Source organism: Meira miltonrushii, assembly GCF_003144205.1.
Source record: "Meira miltonrushii strain MCA 3882 unplaced genomic scaffold FA14scaffold_1, whole genome shotgun sequence".
NCBI classification, from domain to species: domain Eukaryota; kingdom Fungi; phylum Basidiomycota; class Exobasidiomycetes; order Exobasidiales; family Brachybasidiaceae; genus Meira; species Meira miltonrushii.
In genome coordinates, this window is record NW_020289943.1 from 1,537,765 (window position 1) to 1,553,792 (window position 16,028).

The 16,028-nt window shown below is 44.3% G+C and overlaps 7 protein-coding genes across 7 annotated transcripts; 1 reads left to right on the forward strand and 6 right to left on the reverse strand.

The window, feature by feature from the left end:
* Positions 1-373: 373 nt before the first annotated feature.
* Positions 374-583, reverse strand: FA14DRAFT_106099 (uncharacterized protein; the record flags this gene model as incomplete). The annotated part of the gene is made up of 1 exon (XM_025495768.1): positions 374-583. A coding segment is annotated over one exon (210 nt), but the record flags the coding sequence as incomplete, so codon positions are not given.
* An 800-nt stretch (positions 584-1,383) lies between these two features.
* On the reverse strand, positions 1,384-3,401 carry FA14DRAFT_159302 (uncharacterized protein). The gene has a single exon (XM_025498149.1). It carries the CDS (start codon positions 3,033-3,035, stop codon positions 1,809-1,811), a length of 1,227 nt encoding a protein of 408 aa, XP_025357409.1. The 5' UTR covers positions 3,036-3,401; the 3' UTR covers positions 1,384-1,808.
* A 320-nt stretch (positions 3,402-3,721) lies between these two features.
* Positions 3,722-5,576, forward strand: FA14DRAFT_129468 (uncharacterized protein; the record flags this gene model as incomplete). Its single annotated transcript, XM_025496891.1, has 3 exons — positions 3,722-4,902; positions 5,023-5,187; positions 5,242-5,576. The coding sequence occupies exons 1-3, from the start codon at positions 3,900-3,902 to the stop codon at positions 5,574-5,576; spliced, it is 1,503 nt and encodes a 500-aa protein (XP_025357410.1). The 5' UTR covers positions 3,722-3,899.
* Positions 5,577-5,639: 63 nt separating this feature from the next.
* FA14DRAFT_10040 (uncharacterized protein) lies at positions 5,640-6,575 on the reverse strand. Its single transcript, XM_025495691.1, has 3 exons — positions 6,199-6,575; positions 5,822-6,138; positions 5,640-5,756 (listed from the first exon to the last, which is right to left on the reverse strand). Exons 1-3 carry the CDS (start codon positions 6,365-6,367, stop codon positions 5,703-5,705), a joined length of 540 nt encoding a protein of 179 aa, XP_025357411.1. The 5' UTR covers positions 6,368-6,575; the 3' UTR covers positions 5,640-5,702.
* A 514-nt stretch (positions 6,576-7,089) lies between these two features.
* FA14DRAFT_159303 (uncharacterized protein) lies at positions 7,090-9,234 on the reverse strand. The gene has a single exon (XM_025498150.1). The coding sequence runs from the start codon at positions 9,208-9,210 to the stop codon at positions 7,144-7,146; it is 2,067 nt and encodes a 688-aa protein (XP_025357412.1). The 5' UTR covers positions 9,211-9,234; the 3' UTR covers positions 7,090-7,143.
* Positions 9,235-9,403: 169 nt separating this feature from the next.
* Positions 9,404-12,345, reverse strand: FA14DRAFT_10053 (uncharacterized protein). The gene has a single exon (XM_025495693.1). The coding sequence runs from the start codon at positions 12,178-12,180 to the stop codon at positions 9,658-9,660; it is 2,523 nt and encodes an 840-aa protein (XP_025357413.1). The 5' UTR covers positions 12,181-12,345; the 3' UTR covers positions 9,404-9,657.
* A 1,351-nt stretch (positions 12,346-13,696) lies between these two features.
* Positions 13,697-15,660, reverse strand: FA14DRAFT_10050 (uncharacterized protein). Its single transcript, XM_025495692.1, has one exon. It carries the CDS (start codon positions 15,650-15,652, stop codon positions 13,895-13,897), a length of 1,758 nt encoding a protein of 585 aa, XP_025357414.1. The 5' UTR covers positions 15,653-15,660; the 3' UTR covers positions 13,697-13,894.
* Positions 15,661-16,028: the final 368 nt, after the last annotated feature.

Sequence of the window (16,028 nt, forward strand, 5' to 3'; positions counted from 1 at the left end):
CGCCCGAAGCGGGCGTACCCAGATGAGAACTCAATGGTGAGAGTGAATTATGAGTTACAGGTGAGACATGACGTTGTTGTCCGGGCAAGGATGGATACATGCCTTGTTGTTGATGACTGTTGTCCACGTAGCCATGGTATAAAGCTGTCGAATGATGGTATCCATGTTGATCGTAGGGAGCTCTGCCGCCCCAACCACTCATGGAATGATGACCTGAGGTGGCGGCGGCGGCGGCTGCAGCTGCTGCTGCAGCGGCAGGACCTGCGACACCATCCATACCATACCTTGCCATTGCATGTTGCATTCCATAAGGATGCATGCTTGATGGTCCACCAGTTTGATACTTCATTTGCCTAGCTTGATGATGTTGTTCGGTATGGATGCGTTCATGTTTCTTCAAATCTTGTGGTCGTTTGAAAAGCTTTCCACAAGCATCACAAGCATGTGGTTTGAGTGGAGTATGAACACGTAGATGACTTGTGATATGATCACGCTTGGCACATGTAACATCGCATCCTTCCCATTTGCAGCTCAAGCAAAGATTATTTGTAGATTTGCGTCCTACATGATCGTTGCATAAATGATGATAAAGATCTTCGGGATCATCGTATGTCTTTTGACAGTTGCCCCATCTGCAATGAATCATTTTGACTTCTTCTCCTTGTTGAGAAGAACCGGAGGACATTGAAGTAGCCAGTGTACTGCCGGCGGGAGAGGCTTGATTATCGAATGGAGAAGAAGTGGAAGGTGTGCTCACTGATGCACGAAGGCTTGCATCTCCAGAGATTGAGGACATCCTGATTGCAACGAGGTCGATCTATGTCCAAGTCTGGTGGTTATTTTGAATGCGCGCGCGCAATAGAGATGGCCTCTTTGAAGTCGTACTAGTTGATAACAATGAGTATAGTTCAGGAACGTCGATTTGTTCACTTTCAACTTTGTACCTTATTTAAACGGATCGTCTGTCGAAGATTGTATTGCTACCAACAATAGTGATGGTGATGGTAGTGATCGAAAAGAAGACCAAAGGAGAAAGGGGATGATTTGTTGTTCGATAAGATTGACGTCAATGTTTTGTAGTATGGTGAGGAAGAGGAAAAGTACGACTTGCCAAGAATGCCAAGACCCGACTTTATAGATTGGTGAAGTATAATAATTCTCCAGTGCCTTTGCCGTGCGTGCGCGTGTTTAAAAACCATAAGGCAAATGCACAGCATATAAACACATTTAATTTCTTTTGATTACCTTTCCAGGCACTTGCGCAAAGGAAGAATTTTGTCAACCTTTCTTTTTCCGTGCCGTTCACTGCCGGGCGCCCCCAGCTACACAATCCGCAAAAATGCCAAGAACGTGGCGGTCTTTAGAACTGTCAAATGAATACCTTTGTTTTGCCAAGCTTTTTACATGATTATCATTACATACTTTTATCCCCCATAAGGAGAATAGAATAGAAATGACATTCATTCACGTGTCTGTCTGATTGATAGAAAGCCAAGAAAACTAAACCCTTACTTCTAGATTAATAACGGGGTTCTTCGTACTTGAGCTTCTTGACATTGGTTGTCAACTTGGGACATCGGACAAAAAAGATCGGATTATGTCATTTGCTCTCAATTCATTTTGACCCTCCGTCGTGTAAATGGTGACAGGAATCTTTTTAGCGCTCAAAAGCAAATGAGTATGTATGTACAAGGGATTGGTGCGATACGGGGCACACTGAGAAGATAAAGAGAGAAAGGGAAATCGAATGCAATAAATGAACAGTGGAAGAAATCAAAAGAATGTATGCTAGACAAAAGAACCTTGGCTTAATAGCCTTGAACGGGTTTCCGTTTAATTGCACGCGATACGCCGTCGCTTGATCGTCTCGTTGATTCGATCGTAGGCGAAGAAAGTGTCACTCTACTCCGACTTGCGCCATCTACTTCACTTCTTGCATCTGCATAAGCGCTCACCGCACTATCATATCCGTCATCGTCTTCATCTGATGAGTTCATATCTTCCTCTTCTTCATCACGTGCTTGAATATGTTCCTCTTCTTCATGATGAGAGGCTGGAATGACTTCATGATGAGCGGCTGGGGTGACTTCTTGAAGGGTTTGAGTTGGTGTGGCTGATTGTGATCTGGATGCAACACTGTGCTTTGACATAGCAGACAATGTACCTGAGCCACGTTCACCTTCTGTGATCTTTCTTTCGTCGTATGGCAAATGATCTCTGAGAGAGGCAACAGAATCATTTGCGAAATAACCACGACGTGCCATACGTGAACCACCTCTCATTTCTATATCTGCATCTTTTTCATATTGGGAATTACAACGCGAACGATTCCTTTGCATTCTCCAAATTCCATATCCTGCAATGATGATCGAATTGCCAAAAATGTCCAAAACGAAACATGTCAAACTCAACCAGAATGCCGGTCCATAATTGGTACTGATCACAAGTGCTCCCAAAATGTTGTAAGCATCAGGTGATAATAGCTTATGACGTGCTGGAACAAAGGTTGCCAAATCGATTACAAAGCTGACCAAAGCGAACAAGCAAGAAAAGAACGAAAAGATGGGCAATAAGAAATGTTGTTTTTGTCGTTTCATTGTGACCAAAGCTGTTACCATTGCGAAGAATGTGAAACAGCATGCGATTGGATGCATGATGAGTGCTTTAGGGAGATTGTTATCGAAAAAAGCTCTTGTGATACCGGAATAACGTAAAGTTTGCCAACCCCAAGCAGCCGGTGGACAATTAAATTCTTCACCTTGATTGAGATCCGGTCTTGTTGGGATCAGGAATGCTTCACGTCCATTGCATGCTGCCCACATTCCCAATTCGACGAACGTATAATTGCTGAGATCGAATCGATAGAAATCAAATGCTTTGATGTATGGGACACCAATCGATGTAAGCAATTGAATGATGAAAGATCCAAAGAGGATAAATGCTCCTAAAAGAACACATTTCGTAGGTCCTAGCCAGTTGCAGAAGGCTTGGCAACGCTGGCGCAAAGAGCCCTTTACTCTTCTTGCGTAACCCATTGTGTATTTCGAAGTTGAGGATGGAGGAGAATGTGCGGGATGTCGAAAAGGGGGGCGAAAGTTTTTAGGGGGAAGCGGATTGGTGGCTTGAGTAAATGAAGTCGAGAATGAAAGGGAACCTATTTGATCGTTGTAACGCGGTCAACGCGCCTTTGAACAGAAGAACTTCCGGAGAGGGGGATTGATGATGATGATCAAGTCAAGAGGATGAATTGTTGATTACCATCAATTTTCCATCAACGAATACGGGCTTTGATGACATGAAGGAGCCCCACGCTTGATTGAATGGGAAAGGGTAGTAAAACGCAAAGAGACAGCGCTAATGCAGGTAACAAAAGGCGCGAAAAGAAGAGGGTGGCTTTTTTTTTCTCTGATTGTGCCCTGTTCAATTAATTATTTCTTTTCAATCAAAATTCCAACTTTCTCACCATATCAGCTGCACTTTCCACTCGTATCTCGCGCTAATGAAACCCCATTCAAGAAAATAAAATTCTCATTGCGCTCTGCGCTATGTTGCCGAAGCAAAACTTATAGCCGAATCTTTCACAGCTCTGCACTCTACCCGGCTTGACACTCGTCCGATTTGGCTGGGCTGCCCGAAGGGAATTGTTTATTTTTCATCTTCCGCTGCTAGTAAGTCCCCGCACCCAAGCATCCGTGTGGGACGCTTCTATCGTGCCTTACTTGAGTGCTCGGTCAAAAAGTGTCCAATTGAGCGCTTATGTAATCTCCTTTTAAATTTTTGAAGAAGTGGACGCTAAAGATGAATTTTTGATTCTTCCTTCATTTGCAGGCAGGGAGTTGGATACCATCATGACGGATGACCTTTGAAACTTCCTTTGTTGATATCTCATAACAGTCGTTATGGCTGGTAACAGTACAGCCGCTGAACAAGAGCAGCTGGAAATAGCAAGAATACAAGAACAACTGCGGCTAGAACGTGCAAAATTGGCTGATGAAATAGGAAGCAAATTTGATGCTTTAAGTGCAGCAGCTAATGGATCAACTTCCAAATCCAGTAAACCTCGCATTGAAAAACCTTTCGTTCATCGACCTGTCAATCTAGGATTGGGAGCTGAGAATGATCATAATGGAATACATATCGATGCACAATCACGACAAGATCGTAGATTGAAGGGTGCACTGGTTGGAAAGAGGAAGCTTGGTGATCAATACGAAGAGGAAAAGCTACGCTCTGGAGGGTTGCGGAATGACGACGATAATGAAGAGTCGAGAGAATCAATGCTTAACGGGAAAAAGGCGGTCGGAGATGTGGCAGAAAGAGGAAATGGCGCAAACAAGAAGAAGCGGAAAGCAGACCCATTTGCTGTTCCCGTCAAAGCAAAAGCAGCTATGCAGAAAACGAAAAGTACAGAGAAGCCTGTAGCAGACACAGCAGCAGAGCCTGTTCAATTGAATGGAGGTATGAGCACCGAAAAGGAAGACACTTCGATGGGAGATGCATCCCTTCAGCATCTTTCAAAGAAGGCACGAAAGAAGCTACGCAAGCAGCAAAGACTGCAAGAAGAAGCATCAGCAAATCAACCGTCTGCACAACAATCTGATGATCACAGTCAACCCAAAGTAAACAATGTACCTGCTCCGGCCAAGCCTTCTGAAATAGTTCCCACCCCGCAATCTCAACCACGCAGTTCGCTCACCTCAAAATTATCCGGGGCCAGATTTCGACAAATCAATGAAACAATGTATACCACATCTTCCACAAATACACTTGCGATGATTCAAAATGATCCGATCAAATTCGAAGAATATCATGAAGGCTTTCGCGAACAGGTGAAAAGTTGGCCAAAAGTTCCGGTCAAACAGATATTTGAATTGATTAGGGATGCACAAAGAGAAGCAGAGAGTGGATCACACAATGTTGCGCAACAGCAACAACAGACGAACGGAAAAGCAAAGAATGGCGGAAAGAAGCAAACTGGTAATCATGCAGATGCGAAGTTTGGAAATGGACGATTTGCGAGAGGTGCATTAATTGTGGATTTGGGTGCTGGCGAAGGCTTGCTTGGCAAATGGCTGAGCGAAGATAGGTCGATCCGACCACGGGTGATGAGCTATGATCTTTTGGACAGTCAAGATGGATTCGTGAAAGGCTTAGACGTTGCACAAGTTGGTGTTTTGCCCTTACCTGGTAAAGTAGCTTCGATAGGCGCTCATATTACTACTGATGAAGATGCGGCCAGAGTCGTAGACGTTGCCGTATTCTGCCTGAGTTTGATGGCGACCAATTGGGTTGACAAAATACGTGAAGCAAGTCGAGTCGTTCGACCGTTTGGCGAATTGATTATTGCAGAAGTTACCAGTCGTTTTACGGACAAGAAGAAATTCATTGAGATTGTTGAATCTCTTGGATTCAAATTCAACAAAGAAGACGCAAGCAATACGCACTTTATCATCTTTACCTTTCACAAAAAGCCATCCTCGCAATGGACTTTGCCTTACTCTTCCCAAGCTGATCTGGACGCATTAGTCGAAAGTGGCCAAGCGATTCTCAAGCCATGCATTTACAAAAGACGATGATTGTCATGTTCTAGGTATCTCAATGATGTGTATTAATGTACAAATGATGTAATGTATGCTGTGAAGGTATCTAGTGCTGATGTGTAGTATGATTGATATTGTACATTGAGTGGTTTGGATGGCTGTCTACCAAGAATGGTGCAGCGGTCTGGTAAACACTCCGTTTGCAGCTTTGCAGGCCTAATGGTGGGATGAATTGTCAGTAAAGCCGTCTTGCTTTGATTATATACAGATTGTCTACTCACCTGTTCAAACGTATTCTGTGCTTTGAATTCTTCTTTGTCCGTATCGGCTTGATCATAAAAGCAAGTCCGCATATTGAAAGGGAAGTTATCCTTCACGTTTTCCGGTATGCCCTCTTCTGGCCATGTTTTCGTATCGTCACACGTATACAAATTGGACATTTTTGATTGCCAAATCGAAGTTGATTGTTGAAACTCTGATTCTGTGATTGCTCTTCGCCTTGCTTGCTTTTTATGCATTCGTCTTTGTGCACCCGGAGATGATGATGATAATTTTACACTTTGGATTGGTGAACAGGAAGAATCACAAACGGCAATTTCTATGAGAGGCATAGTTGTCAGTAAGTTTCAACTTGTCTTTCTCATCAATTTTAACTCACCTTCTTCATCCGATCTACGGATGAGTGGTGTGTAAAACATTCGTTTTCCACCGCATTTATCTTCTGGATGTCGCTTTGACAGTGATTCTATTCGTGATGATTCTGCATTTGTGCTGATTAGAAGTGTCGCAATGGAGAAAAGGATGAGAAAGTATGAACTAAAGTTCATCTTGAAGGTGTGTTTCGTTGTTAGGGATGCGATCAAATGTTAGACATGGATGTGAAGAGTAGATTTGTATGATCAGGAGATTGAATCAGGGACAGTGATGATGATTGTTGATGGGAGATTACTACCCCTCTTTGTTATGTTTAGGAGATTGGATTGAATCATTCCAATTCAATCCCCTCAAAATGCGCATATTCAGTCAAAGTATCACATCTTTGTTATGATGCATCGTATATCTTTTCTTTCATTATGTGCAAGGGACTTGACAAATCCCAATAGATTGAGTGAAGTAATTAGTGTGTGTACGTCATTCAATCACACTAACAAACAACAAAAAGAGCAGACAGTCAGGCAGGCATCATTGCTGCTGTTATTATGCAAAAACAAAGCTAAAGAAATAGGGACAGGTCGGAGGTTGATATCTATAAATATAATCCTTACTTTTTGACATTCCCTCAGCCAAGATGCCCGCCACTGTTGATCCGCCGGCGAATTGGTGATTTGCTAGCGTGTGTCAAATTTATGGAGTATTTTTATCTTTTTTTCTTACCGGCGGGACAAGGCGGCAGGCAAGTGTACAGCATCAAGGGGGTTATTATGCCGAATGCATCTCTCGCTAGAAGAATTTTCCCAAGTGGCTTGATCACAATCACAAACACCCTTCATTTCACACTTACCTCGGCCTGCTTTACTAAATTTAGACTCCCACTAATTTTGTTGATCTTCTAGAGAATGTTTGTTCGGAAAAGTCAAATTTACAATTAGCTATAGTACAGTAATCATAGCCTCGATTTGAAGATCCTCGGACTGGCCTCAGCTCTCAGATCGCCCAAAAGATGTCTGCGAACATAAGGATTCAAAAAGATTCCATCGGGATCTTTTGATTTACGCAAAGCCAAAAAGTCGCTTAGATTTGGATACAATCTTGCCAATTCAGTCGGTCCACAAGTATGTGCTTTGGCCCAATGAGGTCTTCCACCGAAATGACGCATTAAAACTTCAAATTTGGCAAACAAACTTCGATATTTGATCGGCAAATCGTACGGTCTATATTGCACAATTCCGATATAAACCGTCTTTCTTCCATGACAAGGACTTAGCCAAATTCCATCTGCATCGACAAAACGAATTTCAACGGGGAAATGAACTTGTTCTCCTCCTCCACGTTTGGAGATTTCTTCTTCTTCTTTCAACCAATCGCGCATTGCACGTAATGTACTGCCAAGGCATGAGAGTGGAATGGCCCATTCGTTGGTATATTGTTGAAACAGACAATCGAAATTGAACACCCTTGGTGCTGCATCGACCAGCACGCTGCGTGGATTGGTCGGATTCAACGGTTCAGGATCACGATTGAGCGATGACGAAGATCCTAGTCGGGTTGGGTCAAATGTGCCATTTGCAAACTGAGAAGGATCCTCAGTGATGGCCTTTTGATTTGCATCAGCTGCGATCGGCTTGGCTGGGACCGATGATTCGGAGGGGTCAGAAGGTCTGGACGGATGAGTGAGCCAATAGGCAAATCTGTTCACATTGCCTAGCATACTCGGTCGATACCTTGACATGAATATGAGCAATTGCAGGAAGTGATATCCAACAACACGTCCATATACTCTTGAAAACACTCCGGGTGCCTGAATCGGCTCCAAAGTCTTATTCATCCTCATCACAGTGCACATACCTGCATGTGGAACCCATGCGATCCGGACATGTTGCGAAGATTGGCCTAGAGTTTCCAGCCTGGATTGGGCCACCCTTGTCTCTTCGTCCAATTCATCCTTTTCAATCTCACTGTTGACACTATCGATCGGGTATATTGAGCTTGGGTCTTTGGTGTGGTATTTTGGTAATCTTGAAGCTGGACAGCCCGGAACAAGATGAGGTTTATGAGCTAGTAGCTTTCCAAGAGACATTGGACGCTTGATTGCGAGACCATCATTAGCATCTACACTGTCCTCATTGACACCAATCAGTTCCTTTGCCTTTTGTATTCCCTTTAATGCAGCTCTTTTTGATCTACTTTGCAGCATAGGCAATGTATGCTCATCCATTTGATCAGCAGACCAGTAAGTTGCAATACTGGGCGTACTCGTTTCCGGTCCAATCAAATCTTCAAATTTGCATTCTTCCGAAATTTGTTTCAATTTGAACCAATGATCCACTTTGATCGTCACCTCCACAAGCAAACCAGTTGCTCCCAAACCACACAAAGTTGCATTGAACAGATCTGCGTTTTGTTTTCGACTACACGAGATCACTTGCGTTCCTCCTTCTGCCTCATCGAGAGCGCAAATGATGCGCATTGACTCGACAGCAGCTGAGATGACTGGGAAAGAATATCCAGTTCCATGTGTAGCCGTAGAGATCAAGCCTCCAATCGTTTGTTCAGAGATCGATCCCAGATTGGGCATGCCTAACGGGACAGCAGCATTTTCCAGCATTCCATGCATGTCCGAAACGTACGTTCCTGCCAAGACAGTAGCCGTTGGAACACTTGTATCGATCGCCACCAATCCCGATAGATTATCCATCTGTAATAGCCATCCTTGCGTGAATGGTAAATCACCCGGACTATGTCCTCTTCCCAATGCTCTACATTCTATATTTCCCATCCGTCTAGCCAGCTCGATGATCGCACAACATTGCAATACCGTCTTTGGCTGAAACAAACATGCTGGTGTACTCGTAAATGTTCCTCCCCAATTCCGTATTTTTGGCTTTTGTGAAATCAAGACTGGTTCTACAATCTCGTGTAGTTTATTGGATGGCGTTCGATTGATCGCAATCGTTGGCTCACATCGTGCCAATTGAACGTTTGATGTCGTCATACTCTTTGTATTTGACATCTTGTCATCATGTACATGTAGTTGATCGTTTTGAGTGAAGAGTGCATTTCTTCCTGACGCCATCCATTTCATCGGAAATAAGCCTGTGATGCTGCCTAATCGTGCATGAACGCGTATATCGCGCCCAGGAAGCAACGCAATCTCTAACACGCCTGCAAAGCTTATCCTTTTTACATCACTTCCTCTGCTTCATAGATGAATGGATTGATTGAAATGCGTTGGTACAAATGATTGATGATGAAGAGTATAGGTACTAACCAAAACAATAATAGACAGAGGTTAAACCAAAAGTTCAATGAAAGGTATATCTAGATAAAGCGATTATGATTAAGACGAAGTGCCATGAATGAATGAGAAAAAAATAGGTATCGCCGGAATCGGATTCCAGTATGTGTGAAAAACATAAAAATAAAATGTAGACCAGGCTGAAAGAGAGCACAACAAATATCAGCCCTGCTTGCCGTACATCCATCCTTCAAATGCATTCATCGTTGCCTGATTGGACTGATGAGTCGGATGAGATACAACTCCTCGCTGTGTGAAGTCGTTTGCCGTTTTGTTCGCCTGTTTATCGTTTGTGGAATGGTGTGCGCTGCTCTGTGGTGGTGTGGCAGGTCCAGCACTCTCGATTGTTGATGCGAAACTGGTATCAAAAGTTGCATCTCCAGCACCGTGATCGTCTCTGCTGACTTGAGTTCTATCAGCCGATTGTTGTTGACGCTGAACAGAGAGAGGAGTCTGTTGTTGATGCTGTTGGTGCTGTGGATGTTGCATGCTTTGCTGCCACCATTCACCAGCTCCAGCTTGTGTGTTGCTCGTTGATTGAACGGCTCCAGTGTAGTTGCTATACGAATCAGCATTGTTGCTCCATTGCATACCATTCAAGCCGTGTAAGCCCAATGCTCCTCCTGCTGATGCAGACGTCGAAGCATCCATTCCGTACATATTTTGACCTGCTTGCATTTGCATGATTTCCATGGTATTTTGACTGGATTGAGGCAACTGCCTTTGATCTTGAAGCTGTGTTTGCGAACCAGATGCTTGCGGTTGATGCGATTCCTGACCATTGCTTCTCGGCATGTGAAGATTGTACATAGCATTGAATGGCATATGAGGGTACAATTGAGCATGTCCGGTCGGTGCAGACATGTAACCCGCAACAGCTTCGCTAGGTTCGCCTTCTTTGGTTGCAGTCAAGAAGGAAGGATCCATCAATTGTGCATTACCGCTCAATGGCGTGACCAAACCGTAATTTTGCTGCAATAGTTGCTGTTGATTTTGTTCCTCATTACCAGCTGCAAATTGACGTTGTTGATTTTGCATCTGCTGTTGGTATTGCTGTTGCCATGTATGGTTTTGGAAGGAGACGTTGGAGTTTGCATTCGCATTTGCTGCTGCAATCGTAGCTGAAGGGTTACCCGATAAAGTGTGACTGGATACTGAAGTCCTCTTGATTCCATTTCTAGTAGCTTCGTGCAACAACCATGTCTGAGCAGTGTTGTGAGGACGACGAGGAACAGTAGGAATTTGAGACGGTTGCTCGGCTGGTTTGAATCCTGATCCGAATAGGTATGGCGGTGTCTCGATTGAAGCGCCAACATTTTGTCTCTTTGGTCGGGAAGCAGCCGATGTAGAAGCAGATCGGCCAATCTGAACACCGGACCTCTTTCGGGGATTTTCTGTGCTCTCGTCTGCGTCTGCCCGTTGTTCTGAGGTTGTGCCTTCTTCACCTTCTCCTTTTTCGGTTGCGATGGCGCATTGGTCTGCTTCCGACCATCCCTCCAAGGTGCTTACTTGCACGCTACATTCCTTATCTGTTTCTAGACCCTTTTCTCGCATCTTTTCTTCTTCACGGGCAATGCGGTATACATCCATCAAAAGGCTGACTTTATCAGCTTTGATCAAAGCAACAACTTCTGCTGTTGCTAATTGTAATCTTGCTACTTTGATTTTCGAGCTTCGAAGAATGGTGAGTAGCAACTCATGACGTTCTGGCTTCATGAGATGGTCTGGCTCTTTGTGACGCACTCCTTCAGGCCACCAATCTGGTTTACCTTCTTCACCTTTGTTGTAAGGACAACGAGTTTGCTTCTTTGGTTCAATCACTTTGATCCATGCTTTTGCTACTGTTTTGCACATTCCTTGTTGTAGCTGGCTAAACCGTAGCTCCAAGAAAGCAGTACGAGCGGCAGCATTTTTGAATGTCGTCTCCACCAACTTTGCTGACTGAGGCGCACTTCCTAGGATTGAGCTTGACATGGTGCGGGAGAAAGGCGTGCGCATGTATGGAGACGGTAGAGGCAAGTCATTTCGCAGAGGCGCAGTATGAGGAACAGGTAGGAATTCATTCTCAAATCCAAAAGGGCTTCTGAAAGACATTCCCATAGCTGAATGAGGTACGGACAATGGCGTTCCTGCTGACGATGGATCTTGAGTTCCACGGTAAAAATCATTTGCTCCATTTGTATCCAAGGGTGCCATCATACGTCTTGCTCTCATGTTGGTTGTAGTTGATGCACTGCGTTCTAGAGTCGGGCGATTTTCTCCAAAGACATCACTCTGTAGTAGAGGTGTGTTATCAGCTGATTGAGACATCTTTAAACTTCTCCCCAATGTTCTAGTCTCATCATCGCTTGCTGCATCTTCATCATCGTCGAAATTCTCATCATCGATGTCGAATGCTGGAGGTGGTGCTCTTGTCAAGCTATTACGGGAAGCACGAACGAGTTCTTTTGCTTCATCAGTTATTCCTCTTTTGATGAACCAATCATCCAGTCGACCTTGCAATGCTTCCGATGCATATGTCTCAACATCACCACGGGCTGAAACCCACATGATTGCAAAATGACTTCCATTGATATATGCAGCTTTTCCTAATGCTCTCAGAACTTGATCTCGTTTGTTTTTATAGTGTCGATGTTGCCTCGAAGGGCTTGTGTATGGCTCCGTCCTAACGGGAATGCGAGGCATCGTTGGCGAGTGTCTAGTGAAACGAGAGTCGAGGATCGGTAAATGAAGGATGAATGTGTTCGAACAATGATGTCAGAGTAGCTTCTTGTAATCGCTATCGATGTTTGCTGACAAATTTGTCGAATGTGTCGAAAAGAGAAGGATGAGAGTGGTCGAATGATTGCTTCAAACGAATGATGACATCGAGACCAGGGACGAAAGGAGGATGAATGGAGGTGAAGACTGATATGGCGAAAAAGAAAGGAAAGATATCCAAAAGTTGACAACAACAACCAGAAAAAAACAAAATGATATCCTCTATCAAAAGCGACACTACGGATGAACCTTCCCCTATGTCAAAACAAAGAGGCTAAACCTTTTGCATATGCTTGTGTGTGAGAGAGGAAGAAGGATTGCGGGATAAAACAGTGCGTAAATGCACACAGATTTGCGTATGTATGCTATCAATGTTTTGACCGGCAAAGAAGGTTGATCAGGTGAGTGAAGGAGGAAATCTCTCTCTGTCTCTCTCTGAATCGGACCTGGAATAGACAGGTGCCAGGCATGCATAGAGGGTTGGGTAAGAGGGTAAGAGTGGCAAACGGGCTCTTACTCTTCTTCAAAGAAAGAAGTCTGCTTGTCAAATTGAAGTATGATACGGGATCGGGCACTGGATGTACACATACTCGGAACAATGCTAGTCTGGCTTGAATGCATCAACAAGTCAAAGTAACCCAACTATATGACGCAGTGAAGAGGTTTTAGCCTTCTGGGATCTGGTATCCATCACAAAGAGAGCTCTCCTCCATCTTGGCCTAGGCCTACTGTGTCCCTCTCTTGCTTGCTACACATCTCTATTGTCACAATTTCGTGCTTGATAATATGGCACTTCATCACACTTGATGCGAGATTTTCTGTTGATGAAATCATATCCTCTTCTTAAAAAAGATGAAACGAGGAATCCTTATTATTGCGATAAATAACCTTGTTTGGATGTCGGTATATGCGTTCAAGTGCTCGCATGCCTTACTTGCATACATTTAATCCTGTTGGCTCTAGTTAATTGCATCAGAAGAATGGGAATGCGGACGCCTGCAGACACTCTCTATTATTGCACGGGGCTATGTGGCTGACGGATGAGATGCAAGCGCGAAAAATTCCCGCTATAGTTCCTGGCATTTCAACGCAGCGGCCAAAGATTTTAATTGTTAGCGTCGGAGTGCACCATTTGCGGAATTATTCTTTCTTTAACGCACATTTCTTGGGACACCCATCTTGCAGCAGGACCATACTTAGCGGAATTCACCGTGCAGGCCAGAGACAATCAGGCAAGACATGATGATAACGGATCGGATAAATGGATGACCAATGATGAAATACACGTGCAATACTTTGAGACAAATTCACATCATGATTGTTTGTATGTATGTCGATCCAAACAGAATGATATTGATAAACGATCAAATTAGAGATAATGAAGACGGAGTCTCCAATAGCTCCTAACCGTTCATCTATCACGATTGACAATCAATATTGGGCATCATTTGTAGGCTAACCATAGAATCACACAAACGAGTGTGCGATTCATGTAGCGAGTAGGATCTTTCCTCGCTTTAGCTCTGTTCTTTAGTGCCCTGATGAAAGGAAGGATTTCATGCCGAGAATGTACCTTATCACTAATCAAAATATTCATCCCTCAGATGTATTCATATTACCTAGCATACACTGAGTTGAATCATTGCTTTTTCTGGCCTTCCGTCTGTTCTGAATCCGATCCAGAAGCAGCTGCTGCGGCTGCTGCCGCACGAAGACCACGTTCGCGTAGTGACTTTAAACCTTCGAACTTCTTAGGACTTGGTTTGGTACTGGCTCCTACTTTGGGTCGTGATGAAGGCGATGTGATCGTTACACCCTCTTGCACTCCAGTCTTGACATCTGCTTCGTGAGTGTGATCGGTAGCAGCAGCGCTCTTGACTGGTACAGTCTTCCTGGGCAATAGTCGTGCTGTATCTTCAATATCATCGCTATGAGAAGGCTTTGTCGGTTTGGCATCTTTAGAAGTATCGGCTGTTGCATTTTGACCTGCGTCCACATCTTCGTGCAACGTTTCCAGCACCAATCCTCTTCCACGTTTCCTTCTTCTCCATCCCACATCATTCTCTACGCCAGCTTCTCCGCCTCCACCACGTAGGATACTTCGATGCTCTCCGGGCGGCAGAATGGCGGCAATCGAAGGGCCTTTCAACAGGCATACACTACCCCCATACCCTGCATAAGCATTCTTTAATCGTTCATCATTTGCAAAATCGGATAGGAGTAATTGCGCATCAAAGAATCGGAGCAGATGTTGGGTGACGAAGGTTGTGCGAGGAGGATGAAGCAAATCGGCAGAGATTGATGCCGTACAGATGATATGCAACGTTGCAGAATTACCGGATGTATTGTTTTCGATCGTTGCAGCTTTTACTCGCTTTCGAATTTGCATCAAAAATCGAGAAAGTTGCACAATCCTTCGATCGAAGCTTTCCCCTGCTTTGCAGAATGCTTTGGAACCGAGCGAAACGAGATGAATACGTATGGCTGAAGCTTTGGAGAGGTTTAACTTGCTATTCCTCTGGATCTCCTTATCGATCGCTTGCAGGATCTCTTCATATTTGGTACTATTGAGTATACAGAGACCGTCTTCCTTCTCACTCTCTTCCGCTCGTTGGATATCTTCGTTCGGTAGCCTTTTACTCATATCAAAGGGAGCCCTAAAACGGTGCTCCAGAGAGATCGAATCAAACGGTGTGCTACCCTCCGCGAAGCTTGGCTCATCTACAGTGGTCTTGAATTTAGGGCGGTGGGCGTATCGGAAGGCTATCTTCATATCTTCCTCTTTCTCTTCCTGTTCTTCTTTTGCAGTCGAATCACGAGAAGAGATTCGCATTGGTACACGTTTCTCTACTACTTCTCGTGCATTTTGTCCGAGAACCAAGTTCCTGTGTCCGGCGATAAGTCCTTGAGCAATACCATAGGCTAGCATATCCAGTAATGTTGTCTCAGCTTGCTGTAACGCTTCGATTGTTGACCTCGAAGAAGTTGCACGCTTGGATGAATTTATGACCTCTTCTTGATTGTTGGAAGGTGCTCCGAATCCACTCTCTGCACTAATGCTTGTCAGACCGATCGCTGGACAGAGTGCTAGAACACTTGAAGAAGGTATTCCATGTCCGCATATCAGATCATCAACAGAAGCCAGTCCAGATGAGAAAAGTGGAACGATTGAGGGAAACGGAGATGGTCTCAGACCTATTGGAAGAGCGTTCGAGATAGATTTTGTTCGGTCATCATTGCTTGGTGGGATGGTCTGATCTGCATTGGGGCTGCCCGCAATGCTGGAGCTGGAAGCAACATCAGTTTTGCCATCAACAGTCGTGTTCAACACTCCTGTCGGAGAGGCCTGAGCTCGGGCTTTCGCATTGCCCGGCAACCGCCTTTTGAATGAGGACATGATGGAAGTATTGGAGCGAATGTTACTCTACAACACTCCACTCTTGCATGGAAAAAAAAATTATCATGCTTAGTAAGCGAACGAGGTCCAATACTCTTACGCTTGTTTTCCACGCGTGAAATATCACGACTGGCTGCCATCGACTGTGAACAGCATAGATTGGCAATGATGGTCATCGAAGACTTATATTTATTTCACGAACAGCTCAGTGCGGCTTCGATACTACTCGTTCATTTAAAATCTCTCTGATTGCCAAACTCTCGTGTTTGGCGTGGATGGTGACACAAAATGCGAATATATGCACCTCTGGATTCATATTTGAAGGTTAAACGATGTATTATTGCTTTTTCTGCTATCAATTGCCAGAAGCCACTCC

Bases quoted from the DNA above. Each gene is read 5' to 3' on its own strand.
- FA14DRAFT_10040 (XM_025495691.1), bottom strand. From the start codon at position 6,367: ATGAACTTTAGTTCATACTTTCTCATCCTTTTCTCCATTGCGACACTT. The intron at 6,139-6,198 runs GTGAGTTAAAAT...TGCCTCTCATAG, and splicing joins CCGTAGATCGGATGAAGAAG to AAATTGCCGTTTGTGATTCT. The intron at 5,757-5,821 runs GTGAGTAGACAA...TCCCACCATTAG, and splicing joins CACAGAATACGTTTGAACAG to GCCTGCAAAGCTGCAAACGG.
- FA14DRAFT_159302 (XM_025498149.1), bottom strand. From the start codon at position 3,035: ATGGGTTACGCAAGAAGAGTAAAGGGCTCTTTGCGCCAGCGTTGCCAA.
- FA14DRAFT_10050 (XM_025495692.1), bottom strand. From the start codon at position 15,652: ATGTCCTCATTCAAAAGGCGGTTGCCGGGCAATGCGAAAGCCCGAGCT.
- FA14DRAFT_10053 (XM_025495693.1), bottom strand. From the start codon at position 12,180: ATGCCTCGCATTCCCGTTAGGACGGAGCCATACACAAGCCCTTCGAGG.
- FA14DRAFT_159303 (XM_025498150.1), bottom strand. From the start codon at position 9,210: ATGTCAAATACAAAGAGTATGACGACATCAAACGTTCAATTGGCACGA.